Consider the following 20760-nt stretch of genomic DNA (forward strand, 5'->3'; position numbering starts at 1 on the left):
CCTATTCCTTTGTATTATATTGTATAATAGGTGCTATACCAATAATTGCATGTCCTCATGGTAAATTATATAATATAAATATTTATATATATACATATATGTATATGCTTATATAAACTCATTCTTTCTCATTTTTCATTTGTAATTTATGGACCACAAATAATACAATTCCCTTTCTGTTAGTTCCTGAATACTTTTGGCATTGCATCTTCTATTTCCCCCAAAAAATTTCTGGAATGCACAAATTCTAATAACCTTTATACCTTGGTACGAGATTGAAGGACTGCTGATTTCTCAACCAGCCAATGTTTTGTCTTGCAGCTTGCTTTTTTTCTTTTCTAATTTTGTGTGTGCATTTGCATATGGAACAAGAACAGAGACTCAAAGGTATTTTTATTTTTGATTACAAATAGGGCTTGTGGTTACTCATTTTTATTTCATAATGTGAGTTCTTAATTGTTATGAATGCTCATCATATAGGAGCAGTGACAGTCAATGAATACCTAACAGATGAATGTGACAAGAACAAATTCCATCTTTTCCTTCCTGTTTTCCTCATGTTTCCTTATGGTACACCATAAAGAGAATTTGGTCCCATTGTGATATTTTTGCCCTGGGCACTGCTGGAATTATTTGTTAAGGTGGTGTGGCAGCCTATGATTATTTTTCCTCTCCTTGCCCTTATTTCTGAAAAGCATTTGTTATGGTCTTGTAAGCTTATTCCTACATTAACATGGTCAGTTTTAATAGGTACCAACTTCATGCATCCTTGCCTGAAATGCTGAAGTTGAGGTGTTTATATTTTCTCGCCAGTGTAGCAGGATCCAGAAACAGGTAATTGCTTTACAGGTGAGAAAGAATATAAGGCCTAAGGATTTTTTATGCTGTCTTCAAAGTATAGACTCGTCCACTGTTACACACTACTATGTAAAATAAATCAATGCTGTAGAAATTCACTTGTACTTGAACTACTTGCCAATGTAAAAATAGTAAACTATGCCAAAACGGAGAAAGAGGTATCAGTCGTGATTGATGACCCAGGCTTCTCTCAGTGCAGCAAAAGATAAAAGAACTGTGTATCCCCAGTTGCTTTTTGCTGTGGATTCAACAGGATCTAGTGAGAAAATCATGAAGATAGGAATGGAGGAGTGATTGTGAATAACTTCTCTTGAACTACCCGCTCTTCTGGAGATTTTTTTATTGCTTGACACCCTCCCCCCAAAAGTTTACAGAATTGCTTGCTATAGTCTAATGTAGCAATCAGTTAATGTAAGTTAGGTAATTGTCAGCTGATCAACTCATACATAAATATTAGCTTAATATTTCTAGAGGGCCTATATAATCATCAAGAAATCTATAAGCTTCAATATTTGAATATGCAATTGACTGCATAAAAACAGCAATGTACATGTGTGCGGCCCTTGCGCAGAGTGTGAATGAATGGTTTATGGAGGGTTATCTGCAACAAATTTTCAGGGACGGGGAAGATTTTTCTCCATTGTACAAAACAGTTACAGTTATTCTGCATAGCACGCAGCAGCTTACACAGGGATCTTAGCTGGGAAACAATATAATTCAAGGAGCTGTTGCTCTGTCCTCTTCAAGCCTCCGTTTCTTTGGAGGGCAGCGCAATGGAGCCATGCCATGTAGCAGACGCAGATGCTGCACACGCATTTCCTCTTTATGGTGTTTCCTGTGTTGTGGCCAGCACTTTGGAGCATTTTTTACAGAAATTGAGGCATGAAGCCTTTAAACTAAAATAGAACTTGAAAAGACTGAACGTTTCACACAGACTTTTGTGCTGCAATATTGCATGGTATAATGAACCGAAGTTGCAACCTCAAAAATCTATATTAATATTAATAAACCTCATTATTAACTACAAATGCCAATTACTACTTAAGTAAAACCCTGTTAAAAGTCGTAGAAGGTGCGATACAGTAGAGCAACACTGGCAAGTTGTATGATGCTAGGCACCTATCTATTACTTGAGCAGGACTGGTAAGCATAGAAACTTTCACTGCTCAAAGGCAGGAGCAATATGAGGTCTTAACTGCTAGCTATATACAATTACTGAGGAGGCATACCCCTGGGGAGTGACACGGGGCATTCATTAGAGCCACCAGCCACATCCTGTCTTGGGAAGTCTGGACATATTCTTGCCTTGAAGTTTGCATGTTTGAGATCAAGCTTTCTTGCATACCTCACTAAACAGTCTTGATGTAAAGGGGAGATCTGGTCCTATATATTTAAAAATAGCTTGAAACATTTTTCATCTGAAAAAGACTTGCAAGAGCTCTATCATTTACAATTTGTAGTATTATGGTATTAACGATAGCTGGGAAAACACGCAATTTTGATTTTATATATATAAATAGGCATTTGTACATAAGTGTATCTATATATACACTTACATAGATACTGTATATGATATAGAAACATATATACATACATGCATATGTGTGTATATACATACAGATAGGAACAGTCTCAGCTATTACATCCTGTTTACTGGAGTTCATTTGCCAGAGTGAGCCGAGGCCTGTTTTGCTTCGATTTGCTCTGAGCTCCTCTTCACCTACTGTAATTTTGCTATGCCCTAATTCTGATTCTGTGTCTTTTCCATATTACAAGGCCTGATCCTATAGTCCTACTTGGGCAAAACTCCTGTAAGCCCTTCTTATTGCAGTAACATTCGTGCAATGGTTGACTGTAATGCTTCTAAAAAATATTTTCTTTTTCGATGAGAATGTAGACAAAGCCAGACTTACAGTACAGACTCTTTCCTGTAAACAGAATTTTTTCCATAATGAATTGGACATTTTTGTCGAACACTAAGAGGCATAAATTCTGGTAGAAAGAAAGTGAGTATTCCAATTTCTTAAAAGGGTCTAATGGCAAACTAGGGATATGTGCCTCCAATTTTTTTACATATGTTAAATGAGAGAGGAATTTTCTGAAAAGGAATAGGAGAATAAAAGAGAGCTCAAAGTCAAACTGGTTTCTCATTGTAGGCCTAGAATATATTGATCTTAATTTTTTCATGCAGGACTGATCCTGTGAGGTAACAAGAGCCATGTCTGTCTTGGTAATTCCAGTGAGCAAGGGGCCGCTTAGGTGACTTTGGTTAACACCACGATTCCCTATGCCGCATTCTCTGTATGCTTTTCCACTGTGAGGAGTGCTCGGAGAACTGACAGCTATAAAAATAAAAGCCTTGACGATTCTTAAACTGGTAAAAGCTTTGGATGCTCATTCCTATTTCTGAAACTTGTGGAACAGTGCATAATATGTTTATTCTACTTCTTTTAGCTAATCAAGTAGGCAGTGAGCTGAAGGGTTTTGTTTGCTGTTTTGCTTTTGGCTCGTGTCAGTGGTTGCAATTACTGCAATTTCCAGTAACAGGTAACACTGGTAAAAAGAAGCGAGGTTCAGTGTTTTGACTACATGCAATACATAGGCATAGGTCATACATTTCTTAGCTAATACATGCAAATTGCATAAACACGCACCTCACGCAAGAATACCTCAGCTGTCTGCTTGAAGCCAGTCTTCCTTTTCCCTACATATAACATTTGTAAAAGAGAATCGATATAAAAGTCTGCCTGGATTGCGTAATAATTGTCTGGAATTACCGCAAGATACTGTCAAACGCCAGAAAGTTTTATCACTCATTTTCCTGTGGTTTAAATAATCAGGCTTTTAAATGTTAACCTTTGAGGGTTGTTTTTTAAGGAAAAATGCATAGGAGTGTATTGTTTTGAAGTCTAATGTACTCACTTGGCAATTACTCTAGCCATTCAGGTTTGAACATGTCGACTGATTTTACTCCATTGCTGCTAACACATTCTTTCTTAACAGTAATAGTGACAAACCCAAATGTTAGCATATGTCATTTATGCATTTTGCTTCTGTTTCTCCTCTACATGAAGAGCTGGGATCCTTGGGAATTCTTGCTGTTCTCGTGCAGGTGAAACTCATTAAAATCAGTATAGGGTTTTGTTTTGTTGAGGTTTTTTTCCCCTATTTAGGGACTGAAGGAATAAACTCACTCTAAATACCGTATTTGCAGCTGCTGTATTTTAAATTGGAAAATGAGTATTTTTTATTACTATTATGACATGCCATGCCTTTTGATCTCTACTTTTCTGTAAGAATTACTGCTGAGAGCCAGCTTTGGCCAAGAATACAAAGTGGTTTCTTCTAAAATAATACCACAAGTGGGCTACTCATATGAGGTCCTGATCATCCACAACTGTCTGTGGGAATTAAGCTGGAATTAATTTGAGTTACAGATGTTTGTTTCCTTTTGAGATCACTTGATCTTTGACCTAACTTTTATATAAAGGACCTGTAATAACAGCAGACCAGCTTGCTCCAAAACATACAGTATAATTAGTTTGGTCTGCTTGGCTTCAAATCCTTTTAAACCCGTATCTGCTGCATGAGAGGCAAGGTCATAAATGTTTGACACAAGGTGAGGTGGGATTTTTTTTGGTTATTTCACATCTTTTTTCCTCTGACTAGAGGTCTGGATTGGTTGCCTAGCAGCTGTGTCTGCACCCTCTTTACTTTCTTTGGCTAGAAAGCAAGATTTGAAATTCTTCCCCAGTTTCTAACTTTCTCTAGAGCCAGCCCAGAGATGAGTTGCAGTGCTTGTGCTAACAGATGTCAATTTTCAAATGCTTTGCTATGAATACCCAAACTAGTAAATTAAGGAAATCACCAGCAATGCCTTCAGACAAGTACTGACTTCTTGAAGCTGCCAAGCAGTGGCTGCCGATCTAAAATCTCTGGGCAATACCACAAAGAATGAAATCTGTGTATTAAGTAAAAATACGATGTTGTCACCGCATAAGAAATTAAGTACTCAATAGTAAAATCTGCAGCATGATTAAATGAAGTGGAAAGTAGTTCCAAGATTGATTGTTACTGTTGAGGAAGACAAATATTGAGTCCCTCAAATTTTCTTGCTCCGTAATTGCAGTTCCCTTCCCCTCCTTGGAAATCTTCTAAGCCATTCTTTTCCTTTTAAGTTTGCTCAGGCACCCAAGAACATAAAGAGTTAATGCCCTTGTAATGGTCATTTGTACATAAAGTTGTAATTATTTATTTTCTCATTTGTACCATATCAAGGCTTTGTACAATGTTTTAAGTTTTGTTTTCAAATTATTTTGTATTTTATTTTTATAAACTGGTTCTAAATAAAATATTCATTCAGCATGCAAAACTTCAATTCTTGATTGTGTTTGTATAATGATTTAATTATTTATAAAGCTTCAGCTGAATTTTTTTCAATATGTTTTTTACTATTGTAACCCTATACTTTAAATGGAAAAAGTGCTTTGACAGTGGGTTTTTTTTTTCTGTTATAAGAAAGCAAAAAAGCAAGTGTCTGTTGCTACTACTGCAACATGAGTCAGATGTTCATATTGCAAGTCGGAATGATTGGATCAATGGAAGTTTTACTGATTTAGTAGGCTCATGTGTTCTATATTAATAAGAACAGAAAAACTCAACCGGCCTCCTCAGAAACCTCCCTTTCTATTTGCTCATGCTCTTATCCATACTGTCTGTATTCAGCCAAACAAGAAATGATTGCCACAGCCAGAGCAGATCAATTTTAGTAACAGTGTGGTGGATTCCAGCCTTGTCATTCTGAAAAGTCAGCTGCTGCTTTTTTATTGTTCGCCCCCCCTTCAAAATTAGAATTTCTTATTTAGTCAGAGGCCACTGTAATTGATTTCTTTGGAGATGACCAGCTGCCTGGATATAGTCACTGAGCTTTTACAGCTTCTTGAGGAGACCTGTCTCATCCTCTGTGCAATACGCTTAAGTGGCGGATGGATAGCAGAGAAATGAATGAATGGAAGCTGTTACTGCGTCTGAGCAGTTCATGCTATGTGGAAATGCAGTGTTAAACTACCAGTTGCTCTACTTTCCTCCAAGATCCTTTCATTTCTGTTTCTAGTAAAACTAAGTAAAAGTAGACTATAGTATCATCACAATTTGTATTTGCGGTTTATGTGCCTGCATGTCTTAGTCCTTGTATGCTGTGGAAAATACTGCCTGCTCTTTGCACGGCAGAACAAAGTTTTTTAGGGAAGTCCAGAAGAATTGGAGAAAATTCCCTGGCTCTCTTTCTCAGCATTATCACTGTTATGCCTTGTATGTAAGGCAAATTAAAAGCAAGCTCTGCCCCTGTTCAAATCATTGGCAGTGTTTTCATTAAGCTTCATGACCAGGTCATTAGCTCGTCATTTATATAAATAGCTCAAATTGCTTCACACGACAGGAAACAAATTGGGAATTCATTTACTCAGTAACATCCAAGAAAATGATGTTTCATCTTCTGTTAAGAGCAGCCAGAAATTTAATGGCATGCTTCTGGACGGCGTGTGCTTTTGGTGCTCCCAACAGAACCATCGTTTGATCACGGAAAGGGCACAGAAAGAAATAGCAAGCCAGCTGTACTAATTTGAAGATAATAATAACAAATTTGCACACTCTGTACTGGAGACAGGTAGCTCAGTATCCTTCATCGTTTAAAACATAACGTACATTTGGATCATACCAGAAATGGAAGAGTGGTTTTGATCTGGCTCCAGTATACAGTATAGGTTAGCAGTACAACTCTCGGACTGTGGGAAAGAAGCAAGACTGGAACAAAGACACCATGGCAGATCAGTGTTCAGGTCTGCTAGCTGTCTGACCACCAAAGTGTCTTTTAGCATTGCCTGGCTCGTCGTCTTCATTCATACGGGAGACCCACTCTGCCCACTCTGCTCTTAGGATCTTGCTGCGCTTCTCTGCACTTGGACTGTAGCTTCCTCTCATTTAAATTTGTACTCAAACATGAGAAAGCTATGTAGTGCACACAAGCCAGCTCTCCCTAGAAACGCTGCAGTAAGTGAAATTCAAGAATTAACACCTGGAGAAAGAATTGAAGTGTTTAAAGAATGTCGGACAGCTATTGCGACCTGGACGAGCTCAAACCACTGCCCAGAAGGACCAGGTAAGCTTTAGATCACATTTTGCTCATCTACCTGGAATGTCACGGTAGCATTAATGGGCTGCTTTGTCCATGAGAACAAAATACAAATGAAGGGTATCTTCTTCAGTTACAGAAAACACTGCTCGAGAGCCCACCTGTACTAAAGGAGGAGAAATATAAATGCTTCCAACAGGTTACTTTGGAAAGCTTTTAACAACATAGATTCAAAAACCAGATTTAGAAGGATTAGTTCTTTCTCCTTTTTAAAACCAGCAATTTAGCAATTAGATAGTGATACCTGTCACCTACAGCATCTCCTTTTGTAAGGTAAATATGAAAATGAGAACCTCCTCCTGTTCAAGGCATTAATCCCAATTAACAATGTGCCGTACCTCCGTGTGTTTTGTGAGATATTTGCATCTTGTACTCCATCTGTGATGCTGAAGAGAAACACTTGCTAACAATGTGACTACCCTGTGTTCATGTTTTATTAGGCAGCAGCTGTTGGTTTTTGAGGCGTACGTGTGTGTGATCACTACACCGTGATGGCATACAGGCAGAAGTAAAAGAAAATACTTAAAAGTACATTTTTGTATGGTATAGTGCTCTGTCGAAGCTGACTGCAAAAATGTCATATCTTTTACCTTATGATTACATGTTCTTATGCTGCTAGGAGAGGGACGATGGGGTTGCCATTCTCTGCGTCGCATGTATTTGCTAAATTCTTGTGGCAGGAATGCTTGTGCAAAGTGACTGGAAAACTAGAGGCAGCTAGTCATTGCTACAGGCCAAATTTATCTGTACAACTTTAATATTGCTGATAAATGCTTAAGAGAAGGACCTGCATGATTTTTCAGGTCATTGGATAAAATTGCAGCTGAGAGGGTTTTTATTTCCCCTCCAGTATGGACACTGGACATATGAATGCCGCACCTCTGCTAATTTTAAATTGTGCGAAGTAGAGCAACTCTAATATATTAAGCCTTAAACATAGCTGCCTTAAACACATCTTAAGAATAGTGCCAGTGACAATAGTTTCCTCCTATCTAAATGTGAAAAGGAGATTTTTCTTTTTCACATTAGGATAAAATGATTCCTTTGTGCTTGTTTCAGAGTTGACACATAACAGGTTACTTTTTGCTCCAACTCTTCCTTCTCTTTCTTCTTCCCTGGATATATAGTTAAGTGGGATGGAAGATTTTATTAATCTCTCTGAGAGGTGAAAATGAAAGCTTCATAAACTATGCAGGAGCATTTGTTCTGTCTGGAGTGAAGTCAGCCCCTGCCTCCTGCAATTTGTTTAACAGCAAATCTAACTTTCAGTTCGTGTAAAACAATACGGAAACTTCTTTGCTCTCCATTATTGCAAATGTTGTGGTATTGATTCCAGAAGGCTTGCAAAATCTGTTGAAGATACAGCCTGCTTATAAACCATACGGGGAAAAATTATTCCGTGTCAAAACCAGGCATCACTCATCAATTACTATTTTTTGCTGTATTTCTCTATTTTAATCATGTGACAAGAAAAAGCCTACCCTGCTAGTGCAATAAAACAAAATGCCTCTGAGGAGAAGGTGCATGTGACAAGCTAGGAATGAACAATAGCCAGGTGGAGCAACGCTGTATGAATTCTGAGGAGTACATTCATGAAACAACAGCTCAGTCCTAAACCATTCCTAGAGTTAAGCAGGTATGTCAATGATGCTGATGCCTTGCGCAGCTCGGACTTAAAACAACCAAGCAAACACCCCTGACATTGTAACCATTAGAAAAAGCAAGTACTTAAATACCAACTACTTCTGATGTTTCTTTAATCAAAAAACTAAGCAACTTGGGTAAGACAGCTCCTGCTGGTCAGTAACCATAATGTTACTTTTTTACCCCACTCTCATGCCTTTTATTTTTTAAAAGGTCACATTAAACAAAGGATGATACAGACAAGAGTCTTAGTCAAAATAAATCTGTTTTTTTGTTTGGTTGTTTTTTTAAGAGGGTAAGAGGATAAAGAGAACAGAAGAAAATTATTAGCCAACTGCAACAGAGTTAACAAACAGGAGACTAGTAATTAGTGTTCAATGCCACCTATAGCGAAATGTTTCCCACTGGGAAAAATGTGGGAGGCAAGTCCACTTTGCTCCTTCGAAGTTACAAGCCGGAGCAGAACATACAACAGCACCTAACACCACAGTCACTTTACATATATTCAAGTTTTTACACATCTGCAAAGCAGAAGTAGTAGCAGCCATTTGGATGTTCTTTCTTAATGGTTCTCAGGGGGGGCCTGGGAAACTCGGAAGGACCTGGTTCTTGTGACATGGAGCTGGAGCTGCAGCTGCTGCTTCTGCTGCTGCTTCCAGCCACCTGCGCTCTGCTTCTGTCCTCAGCGGGGGAGACCTGGGGGGAGCCCGGGCTCAGGTACCCAGCTGTGGTCTGAGTAGAGGCGGTGGCGTATGTGGTTGGGCCAGTGTTGTTTTTCACATAGACGTTTTTGATAGCAACAAGCGTATGCGCCATGATGCTGAGGCTGTTACTCAGATCTTGCATGCCTTGCTGCAGGAGTTGAAGATTGTGGTTGACACTGTCAAAGCCAGACTGGATCACCTGCATCTGAGTCTGCTGAATCTGCACTAGGTCCTCTTCAGTTACTTCAGTTTGGTCTGCCTGGGACCTGCCTTTTGTTTTGGCTTTTACTTTCCCAGAGGAACCACCGCCTGATGTCCCCAGAAAAGGTAGCTGTTCTTGGCTAGGTGGAACCACTGCCATGTCCTCAGAGCTTTCTTCTGGCTCCACCACCTTCACTACTATTTCTTCTTTAAGGTTCATCTTCTCAAGACTGGACTGATGAGATGGGCCAGGATTGTCATTGAACCCTAGAGGAGATGGAAGGAGAGGAAAAGCAAAGGAGAGTCAGTGAGAAACTTCATGACTTCGGTGGTCAGTGAAATGTGTTCTCATCCACTAAGCAGTGGCATTAGTCCTTGAAACAAGACTCTACAACCTGCACTGCATTATCTCTGATGCACAGAATACATATCACCTCGATAGTTAGGAAGAAAACCATAAAGACGCGTTTACCAGTTTAACCATATATTTGCATACTACAGATCCCTTATGGCCCCACCACAGAAACTCAGTTTGCAAGAGACAAAGTTCATCGCAAGCTCATTTCACGCTCTACCGTGCAGGCGGTAACCAGTAACAGCACTGCCGAAACACCGCGATTGCAAGAAATCCCTTGGTATCGAAGGCGATCGTTCGGCGCACTAACGCGGCGCCTCTCTGGTACGTACGAAGTTAGGTACGCGCGGTACTCCGCGCTGCCACCGCTGCCTGCTGGCACGGCGTCTTGCGCTTGCAAGAGTAAGCGGCACCGACGCGGAGAGGCGGCCGGCCCCGCTGCCCGCCCGACGGGCACCTCTGCGAGCCGGGGCTGGCGCCGAGCCGCTGCTCCGCCGCCGCCGCCGGCCGCGCGGCGCCTGCCCGCGGCTGCGCGTGCACGCTTCGCGTTCCCAAGGGGAGGGGGCAGCGATCCGAACCCGGCGTTTTCAGGCGGGGCTGGTACCCGCCGCCCCCGGGGCGCAGGCGGGGGGCCGGGGAGCCGGGGAGCCGGCCACGGCAGCGGCTCAGCGCCGCTCCTCCCCCGCGGGCCGAGGAAGCGGCTGCCGGGGCTCCCGCCGCCGCGGCGGGGGGGGGAAGCGGAGGGTCCGGGGCAGCGCCGCGGGGGTCGGTCCGGCACTCACCCATCTCCCCCACGACGGCGCCGGGCAGCTCCAGCGTGTCGATGCCGCCCACGATGGGCACGGCCTCGGCGGGCAGCAGGGAGCCGTAGGCGCGGTGGTGGTGGTGGTGGAGGTGGCGGCGGCCGGGCGGCGCGGCGGCGGGCGGCATCTCCTCGGGGGCCAGGAGGAGGCCGAGGGCGGCGGCGGGCCCCGGCGGCCCGCAGCCCTGCGAGAGGCGGCAGAGCTTGCTGCGGTCGCGGCGCTTCAGGTCCCGCCAGCGCTTCTTCAGGTCCTCCACGTCGCGGGGGCAGGCGGCCACCGGGTTCACCTTGTGCCGGATCAGCTCCCACACCTTCCGCTTCTGGCCCGGGGAGGCGCGGCCCGGCCCCGCCGCGAACAGCAGCTGCTCGTGCTTCAGCACCTGCTCGATCAGCACCTCCGTCTCCGCCTCGTTGAAATTCGCCTTGCGCCGCTTGGGCGAGTCCTCGGCCATCCTCCGCCGCGGAGGAGCCGGGGCGGCCCCCGCCCGGCGCCGGCGGGCGGGCGGGCGGGCGCGGAGCCGCGGGGGGCGCCGCCGCCCCTGCCCCTTCCCCGCCCCGGCCCGCGGGCGCCGCCGCCGCCGCTAGGCCGGGCCCCGAGCCCTGCTGGGGAAGCAAATACCGCGCATGAGAGGAAAAGACGCGCACGGGCCGGCGCAGGCGCCCCGTGCCCCGCGTGTTGACATGGGGAGGGGGCCCGGCCCCGCGCCCGGCCCGCGCCGGCCCCGCCCCCGCCCGCCTCCCCGGCGGGAATCCCCGCCGCCGCCCCGCCCCCGCGGGAGGCGGGGACACGCGGGCCCGCCCGGCCGCGCGTGGCGCGCTCGCCCGCCCGCAGCCGGCGCCGGCCCCGGCCCGCCCCGCCCCCGCCGCGGGTTGTGCGCGTGCTCGGCGGCGGCAGGGGCCGGGAATGGCGGCGGTTTTGGAGCTGCTGCTGCAGGAGGAGGTGGCGGTCGGCGCCGTGGTGCGGTGGCTCCGGCACGGCCCCGGCCACCGCCCAGCTGAGGTAACGCGCGGCGGGTGGCCCGCTCGCCCTCCCTCCCTCCCGCAGCGCCCTGGTCCCGGCGGGGCCGGGCCTGCCGCCGCGCCACCCCCCAGCTCCCTCCTCCTCCTCCTCCTCCTCCTCCTCCGCCGCCGCCGCGGGCCGGGGCGGTGCGGGAAAGTTTGTCCGCACCGGCGCCGGGGGCGGCCGCTCCGCGCCGCTGTGAGGGGCGAAGCCTGCCTGGGTCGAACCGCGGCCCCGGGGAGGGGCCCGTCTGCGGCCGGGAGCTGGGGCCGAGCTCCGTCTAACGGCCGGCGGCACCGCCCCCGCCGCGGGCGGGCTCTGAGCAGAGCGGCGGGAAGGCGAGGCCGCCGGCGGGGAGCTGCCACCGGGAGCCGCCGGGCCGGAGCAGCGCCGTGCGGCAGCGCCGCTGGCGGCCGTGCGAAACCCGTTACAGTCGGCAGGGCTGAGCGCGCCGGGAGCTCGGCGCCGCCTGGGCCGGGCGGGCGGTGGCGGGGGGCCGGGCGGCTGGCGGCCCTGCGGTCGCGTGCCTGCGGTGCCTGCTGGCGGTGCCTGCGTCCGCTGGCCGTCGTGCGGCAGCGGAGACCGGAGGGAGGGGCGGGCAGGCGGTGACACGAGGGGGTGACGCTTCCGCGTCTTTGGCGGGGAAGGTAACGGCGAGAGAGGGACGGAGCCGTCCCCCGCCCGCTGCGGGCGGCCGGCGCGGTCCGCCTGCAGCGCAGCCCGGCGCCCTGGGCCTGGCGCCCCGAGGCGCGGCGCGGTCCCGAGCGCTCGGTGCGCGGCTCTGGGGAGGCGCCGCCGCGTCTCCCGCCTGGTCGCTCGTCCCGCCTGTACGTTGAGGAGGACCTGTCAGGGCTGGGAGCGGGTTCTTGCTGGGTTTGAGTAGGATGAGTTTTGTAATGGCTGGAGAATTTGGGTTCTTGTGGTAATAAAAGCATTTGTAACTATAGACGGACTACAAGCGTTTATATTTCACTGATAATGTAGAGGAACAATTTGTATTTAAAGCATTTTTCTGCCCGAGCCCCTCTGAGCATGTTACCAGTATTAATTAAAATAAAACCTCACTGCTGTCACCCACGTGAGTTAGGCAAGTATCTCTGTCATCCTAAACTTGTGCGGGAAGAAGGGACCAGCGTTGTATGTTGTCCGCTCTTTCCTAAGCTGTGACTTGCAGAAGCAGACGTGTGGAGGTTATGAAGTCTGAGATGCGGGCAGCTCAGTTAGCACTGTGTGGGTGGAGGGTGCGGAGGCTCTGTTTACTAACCGAAAAGTCTGCCCTTGCAAGGGAGCTGCTAACTGCCTTTTGCTGCTGGGAGCAGCTCAGTTGCTTCAGCGTGAGAAAGCAAGTGGGAGGCTTGCATCTGGCAACCGTTGACAGGCTGCCATTGTCCGGCCATGGAGGAACCAAACCTCTGTTAACTTGCACAGAGAAAGACGAGTGAAAGCAGGTTGTGCTCTGAAATGCTGGGGAAACTGCCTGACCTTGTGCATAGCACAGACTGTAATCTTGTCTCTGTGCCTCTACGCTAAACCCAGAGGGGCACCTGAGGAGATGGTAGGCTACGTCTTGCTCTAGCTTTCATGGCAGTTTTGGACTGGAGTTAGTAAGAAGTTGGGTATTCTGACACCTCACGGCATTTGTGTCCTGACCTGTGTTTTTTCACTGAGTGTTAGAGTACTAAAGCAGTGAGCCTTGGCTGCTTGGCTTGTTATCCAGGCTGTGTTGGAGTCTCATGCTTCTCCAGGAAGCTGAACTGGTCTCACACTTTCAAGTATGAATTTCAGCATCGATGTAGAGGATTGTAGGAATCCAGTTATGGACATGCTTTCACTGTCTCGTTTCATACAAAAAAGTCCTTCAGAAATAGCGCTTGCTGTCTTGACTTTTCGTTTAGTGGAGGTGTGAATATAAACGAACAGGAATGCGTGTGCAATGACTTTAATATTAGTAAGGAATAATTTGCTGCCTGTGAGAGCTGCTTCTGTTGTTGTTGCAGAAGTTGCTGAATCCCATTGAGAAGAAACAGAAACCTGGTGCAGTGTTAGGAACAAAAGAAATTTTACCCAGTATACAAACCTTTGAACTATGCATGTAACATGAAGTCTTTTTTGTCTACTTTTATCCTTGTAAGATCACCACTACCTGTTTAGACTTGAAATGTGTTGAGTCTGTGGTGGGTTTTTTTGTTTAAGTTTCTTAAGAAAGTATAAGCTTCATGTACCTAAAGTTGCACAGTCTCTGTTTAGACCTCTGTGAGGTCTCAAGGGAGCAAAATTATTTGATTGACATGGAAGAGCAGCCTTGGTCTTGTATTTGGCGCTGCAGGACTCAAAGTGCTTAAAGAGTTGTTGTTATAGCACCCCTCTGTGGAAGCAGGTGGCATTCAGGGACAAATAGGGGATGGAGACGTTGCAGATTTTAGATTTTCCTGTTAGAATTAGCTGCTTCAGTATTGATGTCTTTGAAATGCTGGACTTAGGGGTGCCAGTTGCTCCAAATTCTCCCTGGCTGTAGCTTCAGTAAGTACTACTGATGTTTCCATGGAACAGTTCTACTGTTTCCCAGTTGGACAGCAAGGTGAATGACTCCATCTGAAAACTTCTGCCAAAACGGCTTGTGTGGAGGCTGAGTTTCAGATCTATGACCAGCACTAAGGTCGCTTGAATTTCAGTGACCTGCTTTGACAAGTCATGTTGTTTTTTATTGTGTATTGCAATCCCACAGTTAGTACTTAAATGAGTCTGGGTATGTGGGAAGAAAGCATCAGGTAGCATCTTTATATTAATGCTTTGTCCTCTTTCATTGTAGGAGAACCACATCCACGACAAGCTGGTATCTCTTAGTTTGCTTCAGAAAGACTTTGTGCCTTTTCTGCTGAATTTTTTAAGGGAGCAGACCAGCCAGATCTTGACTAATGGACCCTCTACTCCTGCTAAAACTCCTAATTCCAAGGCCCATGGGAGCCAAAGGACAGGATCAGAAAGGAGGGCAGGCCACGCAACCAGCAGCCGAGTGCAGCTCTTCTCCCAAAGGACTTCGGTGACCACCTGCACCAGAGATACCAGCTTTGCTCCTGCTGCAACATCCAGCGGCTCCTCTTCCTTTTCTGGGTCAAACCTGTCTAGCCCTTGTGGTGACTTCCCTAGCATGGTCTCCAGTAGCAGCCCGAGCTTTGGGTACAGCCCTGTGCTTAACCACAGTGAGAAGCGGTCATCTCAGAAGCCCAGCTTGGGGAGCTTCCTTACAGCCACGCCTGAAGCCCTGCCAGCGAGACGAGGCCGAAGGAAAGGCAACAGTTCAGTCAGTGCCTCTGGCCGGCAGGTAGCTCGGGATCTGGGGCGTTCCCTTGCTGAAGAGGAAGATGGAAAGAATGACAGTGTATCGTGGAGCGGGAGAAGGAAGCGCAGTGAAGTGCCTCTTGTTTCTGCCAGATCCCCACCCAGCCAGCTAAATCTTAACAACTTGGAGGAGTTTCCGCCCATGAGTGCTGCCTCTGGCTGGACAAAGTAAGAGCAAGTCTGCCTCGCTGTCTTATTCGGATTGTGCTGCAGGTTACTGTTCCTTGACTAGCTCATCCTGTCGTGCGTGTCCAGATACAGAAGATGCTGTAATAAACGATACCTGGGGGCTGGCCTCTGGGCTCCTTGGTCAGAACTGCTTTGTTACGGTTGCCGTGTAGGGGAATATTGCTTCAATGGATAGTCAGGTTTCCACCCTGTGAACTCACCCAAGATGCCTCTTTAGCTTCTCACTTGTGACGCTGCCTGCAGCTTACCAGCGCACAGACCAGCTGATAGGAAGCTGAGCATATCTTTGTCCTTGCGTGTTCTAACAAGTCAGCATTATCTTGGCTCATTTCTCATTTAACACAATAGCAATTGCTAATGAAGAGCAGTCCTGGAAGGCTCTTCAGCTTTACTGATGCTAGCAAAAAAGCTTTCGGATTGACATTCTTTGGCTTCTGGTAACAGATGTTAGCGTGCAGCTTTGTTTGTGCCATGTGGTCACGGACAAAATAGCTAGCTGATGCCTGTATTTTCTTTGGTCTGCAGGAAGCCCTGGTCCCCCTGGTGACTTTGGCTTAGCTTCTGGGCAGCTGTTTGTGTTGTGGTTGCTTCAGTCCTTTTCTCTTTCTCTTTAAGATTTTACTCTTCAAAGTCCTTATTACCAAATACGAGGCTTTCATGTCAGCCTGTTTGCTCCATATATCAGGCACTGGTCTCTGAAAGTGGGACTTTCTAGTTGGACATGTAAAAATTCCAGCTGAAAACTGATAGGTCTGGGGGTCTGTACAGCAGATCCAGATGCTGGGTCTAGGTGATGCTTTGGCCAAGGGAGATAAGGTGTGTTTCCAGCATAGACAGTAAGGCTCTCTTCCTCAATTGCACTATGCCCAAGTAGGAAAAAGAGTGAGGAAGGAGGTCACGCAGTGTTTGGAAGCCAACGCTATAGTGATTTTGAGAACACCATAGCAATGAATATGTATGTAGCAACCAGCATTTCCTTGAGAAGTGTAATGCTTTATGTTCCTGTATCTCATTTCCAGTATGTCTCTTACTGCATTACAGAGCCTCTTCCTGAAGGAAAAATCTAGGTAGTTTATGCAGGAAGGATGGGTTTCTCTAAGCTTAAAGGGTCTATGGTAACTTGGGAGCCTGGACTCTTGCTGATAGACAATGGCAGCTTGATTGTTTTTGGTTTTGTTGGTTTTGTTTGTTTTTTTTTTTCTCCCCATGGTCATGCTGGAGACTGCCACTGAATTAGTTTCTTACTAAAATGAGGCATATCCTTGTCCTCTCAAAGTAGAAATGTTTGGAAGAGTTGTGTGGCACTGTGTTTCTGTTCTGTGGCTTGATGACTGATAATTAATTTTGCAGCAAGGGTCAGCAGGCTGTTTTTAGCAGTCTGTAGCTCCATGACTTTTTATTCAGTGACCAGAATAAAGTCAGCAACTATACGTACAGTTTAGGAATTCGGTATTCTGACTCCGTATCCATTTTATTTTAGCATTAAGTTCTTCTGGAAGAGTTGCATGCATATCTGTCTTGAGACCTAATTTCTTTTGTTGTTTAGCTTGATTTCAGTGGAATCGCTTCTCACTTTTTCAGCAAAAGCAAACCATCAAGGCGAATCAACCCAACTCCTGTAAGTGCTGAGCGCCCCCTCTCAAAACCAAAGATGTGCTTCACTTCTACGCCTGTCAGCCAGTCTCCAGCTGCTCGGTTTTCCTCTGGGTCAAGCCTTGAGGCCTTTACTACTGTCCAGGAAGGAAACCTTACATCTGTGATAAGCAACAGTCTTCAAGAGGAGAGGGAGATGCTGAAGAAAGAACGGTATAGTCTGAGCAGGGTGGTGATAGGCTTATATTGATTCTTAATTCTCTTGTCTTAAGGTGGTACCAGTATCAGAGTGGAAATGACCAGAAGAATATCCAAAACAGATATTGGTGACTTTAAACTATAATTTGCCTAAAACGAAGTGTGACTCTGGTGCGACTCCAGGATATTAATGCAGCTAGCTCATGTTTGTCATTTTAGAGGTGTGCTAACTCTGAAACAATGACCCTCACTTTATCTTCAGAAGTTTAGTCAATGCTCACTGCTTTCATAAGATTGCCTCTTAATGGGCTTGCACACGTGGCTATCTCCTGTGCAGCTTTCCTTAGCTTGCGCAGGTGAAGCGAGTGGGTTTGAGCTGGTGTAACTGGGTTGTGTTTGAAGATTGCGCCTGTGATGGAAGGTGTAGTCTGGTTTGAAGAAAATGAGAAAATGATGCAAATGTGGGGAAACTGTTAATGATTTTGCAGGGTAGGCAGACTAACACAAGCTTGCAGTCAGAGAAAACAGGACATGGGTAGCATGAGATTCTGTTTCAAAAGTTACTACTGCAGCTATCTATTGAAAATTATTTGTGCTGGGAGATGAGGTGAATTCTAGCTTCTGATTTTGTCTCTGCTGTTCAGTTACTGTGTGACTTTCATCCTCTGTAAAATACCACTGTTAGTCTGTGAGGACTGATACTTCAGAAAAAAAAGCAAAGCATAGCAGTAGAGAAACTATTGTTTATAACTGCTGACAAAACTGTTGTGGTTCTTTGTAGATTTTTGTTCTTGGGGAAAGTCCTCAGGATGTGGGTGGAATTCTTTTCCCGCTAAGCCTTGCGATTCACTTCAGTGGGTTGAGCACTGGCTGAAACAGATCCAGTAGAGTCTCATGAGTTACTGTTTGTATCGGACCTGTAACAGAACTGCTCAGGATTTAAACCTGCCTCTGTGTGCTTCCATGAACCACCTATTCCAGTCTGAATTTTGCCTGAAATGTCCCACTAATCTGTATAAAATAAAGTAGGTGAAATAGCAGTATGTGGGCTGGATCTTGCCTATGAGGTGATCTCATCTGATCCATCATGCTTGAAATGGGCAGTGCTTGGCACTCAGAGCTGGGAGCTGCTGTTGTGTCCTCAGTAGTGGTGAAGTGAGGTACAAAACTAATGCAGCCTCCAGCCAACCGGGTCACTTCGAGCAAGGGCAAAAGGTGAAATTCATGCTGAGGTAGATGATAACACCGAGGCAGAAGTGAAGCAGAGCCTAACTACATTGTTGGAGTTTTACCTTGGTGGGTTTACAAAGTGCTTAATAAATAATTTTTTCAGTTCAATCAGTCGGGTGCTCATGTTGATTGCAAGGGAGATGTTATTAACTAACCTTTCTACTCCCATTTTGGGACTAATTTGTTCTTCATCGCAGCAGTTCCCCTAGAAATAGGCCAATAGAAAAAGTACTTTGCTGCAGTTAAAAACGTTTCTGTCTTCCCCACAGCCTTTAAAGTGACTTTTAAAGTTTTTACTTTTGAGACAATGCGGTAAGAGGTGATGTGATGTGCCAAGTGTAGATGTTCCATTGGGATCTTTAACAATCATTTGATATTGCTGTTACTGGCTTTTTTCCTGCTTCTCATGTGTCTTACGTATGCCACTCTGCTGCTGCGTTTTGGATGACCTCTGTAGGTATATTTTTTTACAATACCTGTGTATTTAACTGAGTGATCATTGTTGATTTAAAATCCAGCAATTAAAGTAGCTTGTTCCTTCTGTCTTAACTTGCCAGTATGGGATTTCATCAGTTGTTGTGTTGCCTTTCCACTTAGTGATAGCGGATCTTTTCAGTCTGTCGTTAGCTTACAAATGTATTTGAAGGTATGGATATGAACCTTATTTTCATAGATTTTGTAAAGTGTCTAGCTGTCAGAAATTGTATGCGCAAAAAATTTTTTTTTAGCTCCTAATCTCTTAACAGATTCTGTGTCCTTAACAAATATCAGTTTAGATAAGAAGCAGTAACATAGGTTAGTTAGATAATTTGGTCAAAGTGCCACACTGTTTTAGCAGAGTTGGAATTTGAATGTGATTCTTTTGAGTCTTTTGATTGTTAGCCCCAAGATCCTTTCTCATGAAGAGAAAGATGAGTTAAATTACTATTGTGCTAAAAGCAGTTTTAGGCAGTGTAAATGACATGGTTAGTTATTGCAGGAATTTCTTCATCCTAGACTGCAAGGGAAAGACCTCTTCTGGCCACATGGCTGCTATGTATCATCTTCAATCACGTGGCATGTTGCTGCTCTTGAATTTCAGATGCAAATTGCTGCACCAGGCGTCTTCTCCTGCAGGGATATCTCTTGATCCTGGCACTCCTACTAAGCCTAGCTACACTCGCAGTGCTAGCCTTCCTGCTGAAAGCCATCTGGTGACCTGTGCAAATCCTGCTAAGGTTTCCTGCAAGAAACAGTTGGAGTGTCTGGCACAGCTCTATTCATCATGTATAGCAGGTGAAGACCCAGAAGATGTGAGACTGACCTTTCTTTGAGCTTTGAACTTCCATGCATGAGGGGGAGGTAGATGAGAAGCGAAAGTTGTGGGGCAGTTACAGTGTACAAACAAATAACATCTGGAAAAATAAACTAAGCCAACACAGTTATTAAAATAAATGGATACTATGTAAAAGTTTAGGGAAGGAGATGAACCTGATGCAGTACTCTGAGCTGCAGTGGGCTGAAGTTGTATGGTCCTGTCTGAAACCAGACCTTTCCCAAACGCATCTTTTCTGTAATTCCCATATTGATTTACACTGTGACTGTGTGGGGCGGGAGTTGTTTGCTGACTGTGCCATAGAACAGTTATCTATCTTCTTACCTTCGTTTATTAAAGCAGGGCAATACTGAATATCTACCTTTAGTATCTCATTTTCTCTTTTCCAGAAAACCTGGTACCAAATATTTTTCTGGAGCTCTTTTTTGTTCTGCAGCTGTTGACATCTAAAGGCACTTCTACTGCAGAAGATGGGGATAGTGATCTTGAAATCAATGAAAAAGGTAAAGGTAAACAATAGTATTAAGTGGAAAGAATGTTACTTCCATGGAATGGTAATGTGATATAGAGTAGTTGTCGTCAGCTTGGACAGTTAGTCTTAAATTCCATAAAAGCATGTTATCAGCACCTGATCAGCATCTGAGATGGTGACAAAAATCATGCATGCATGGGAAGTGCTTCTGCAATATCGTAGAGCGGGGTTGCTAGATACCGTTTGAATCTAGTTTTCTGCTGTTGTGTGAGATTTGCTGTAGCTGCTTGCTAACACAGACTTTCAGAGAGAAGGATGGATATGCTGAAGTCTCTCCTTCATTGGTCCTTCCAACTCAAAAGTGCTGTTGATCTACTGGGTGTTTCTTAAATTTAAGGTTGGGTTACAAGTCCACAGGATCCATCCATATAGATATGTAATTGTTGCATTTGTTTTTTGGCAAATTCAGACTTAAGCTTGATGCAGTTAGTACTTTGATATGGATATAAAAAACAAGAGTGGCTTTAAGATCAGACACCCCCCCCCCCCCGATGCCCCTATTTGATTGACCTTTGTTTTGCCACTCACTGATTCTTACGGTTGAGATTAGGAACATGAAGTCTCCAACTACGGGAACAGCAGCTGATGACTGGTTGCAGTTGGTCTACTT

The 20760-nt window shown here is 45.5% G+C and overlaps 2 protein-coding genes across 9 annotated transcripts in view; one reads left to right on the top strand and one right to left on the bottom strand.

Annotated features, from left to right (window-relative positions):
* Positions 1-9205: 9205 nt before the first annotated feature.
* LOC309593014 (uncharacterized protein) lies at positions 9206-11214 on the bottom strand (the record flags this gene model as incomplete). Its single annotated transcript, XM_082317079.1, has 2 exons — positions 10735-11214; positions 9206-9864 (listed from the first exon to the last, which is right to left on the bottom strand). The coding sequence occupies exons 1-2, from the start codon at positions 11204-11206 to the stop codon at positions 9206-9208; spliced, it is 1131 nt and encodes a 376-aa protein (XP_082173205.1). The 5' UTR covers positions 11207-11214.
* A 423-nt stretch (positions 11215-11637) lies between these two features.
* The window catches only part of CDAN1 (codanin 1), a 38039-nt gene continuing 28916 nt past the window's right edge, over positions 11638-20760 (top strand). For all 8 annotated transcript variants that reach the window (XM_082318337.1, XM_082318338.1, XM_082318336.1 and 5 more), the window contains exons 1-5: positions 11638-11754; positions 14564-15261; positions 16864-17088; positions 19385-19578; positions 20008-20121. In XM_082318337.1, the coding sequence (XP_082174463.1) occupies positions 11659-11754; positions 14564-15261; positions 16864-17088; positions 19385-19578; positions 20008-20121 (1327 nt within the window). In that variant the 5' untranslated portion in view covers positions 11638-11658. The remainder of the gene's footprint in view (positions 11755-14563; positions 15262-16863; positions 17089-19384; positions 19579-20007; positions 20122-20760) is intronic.

This window comes from Platalea leucorodia (assembly GCF_965183815.1).
Source record: "Platalea leucorodia genome assembly, chromosome: 7".
Classification (NCBI taxonomy): Eukaryota; Metazoa; Chordata; class Aves; order Pelecaniformes; family Threskiornithidae; genus Platalea; species Platalea leucorodia.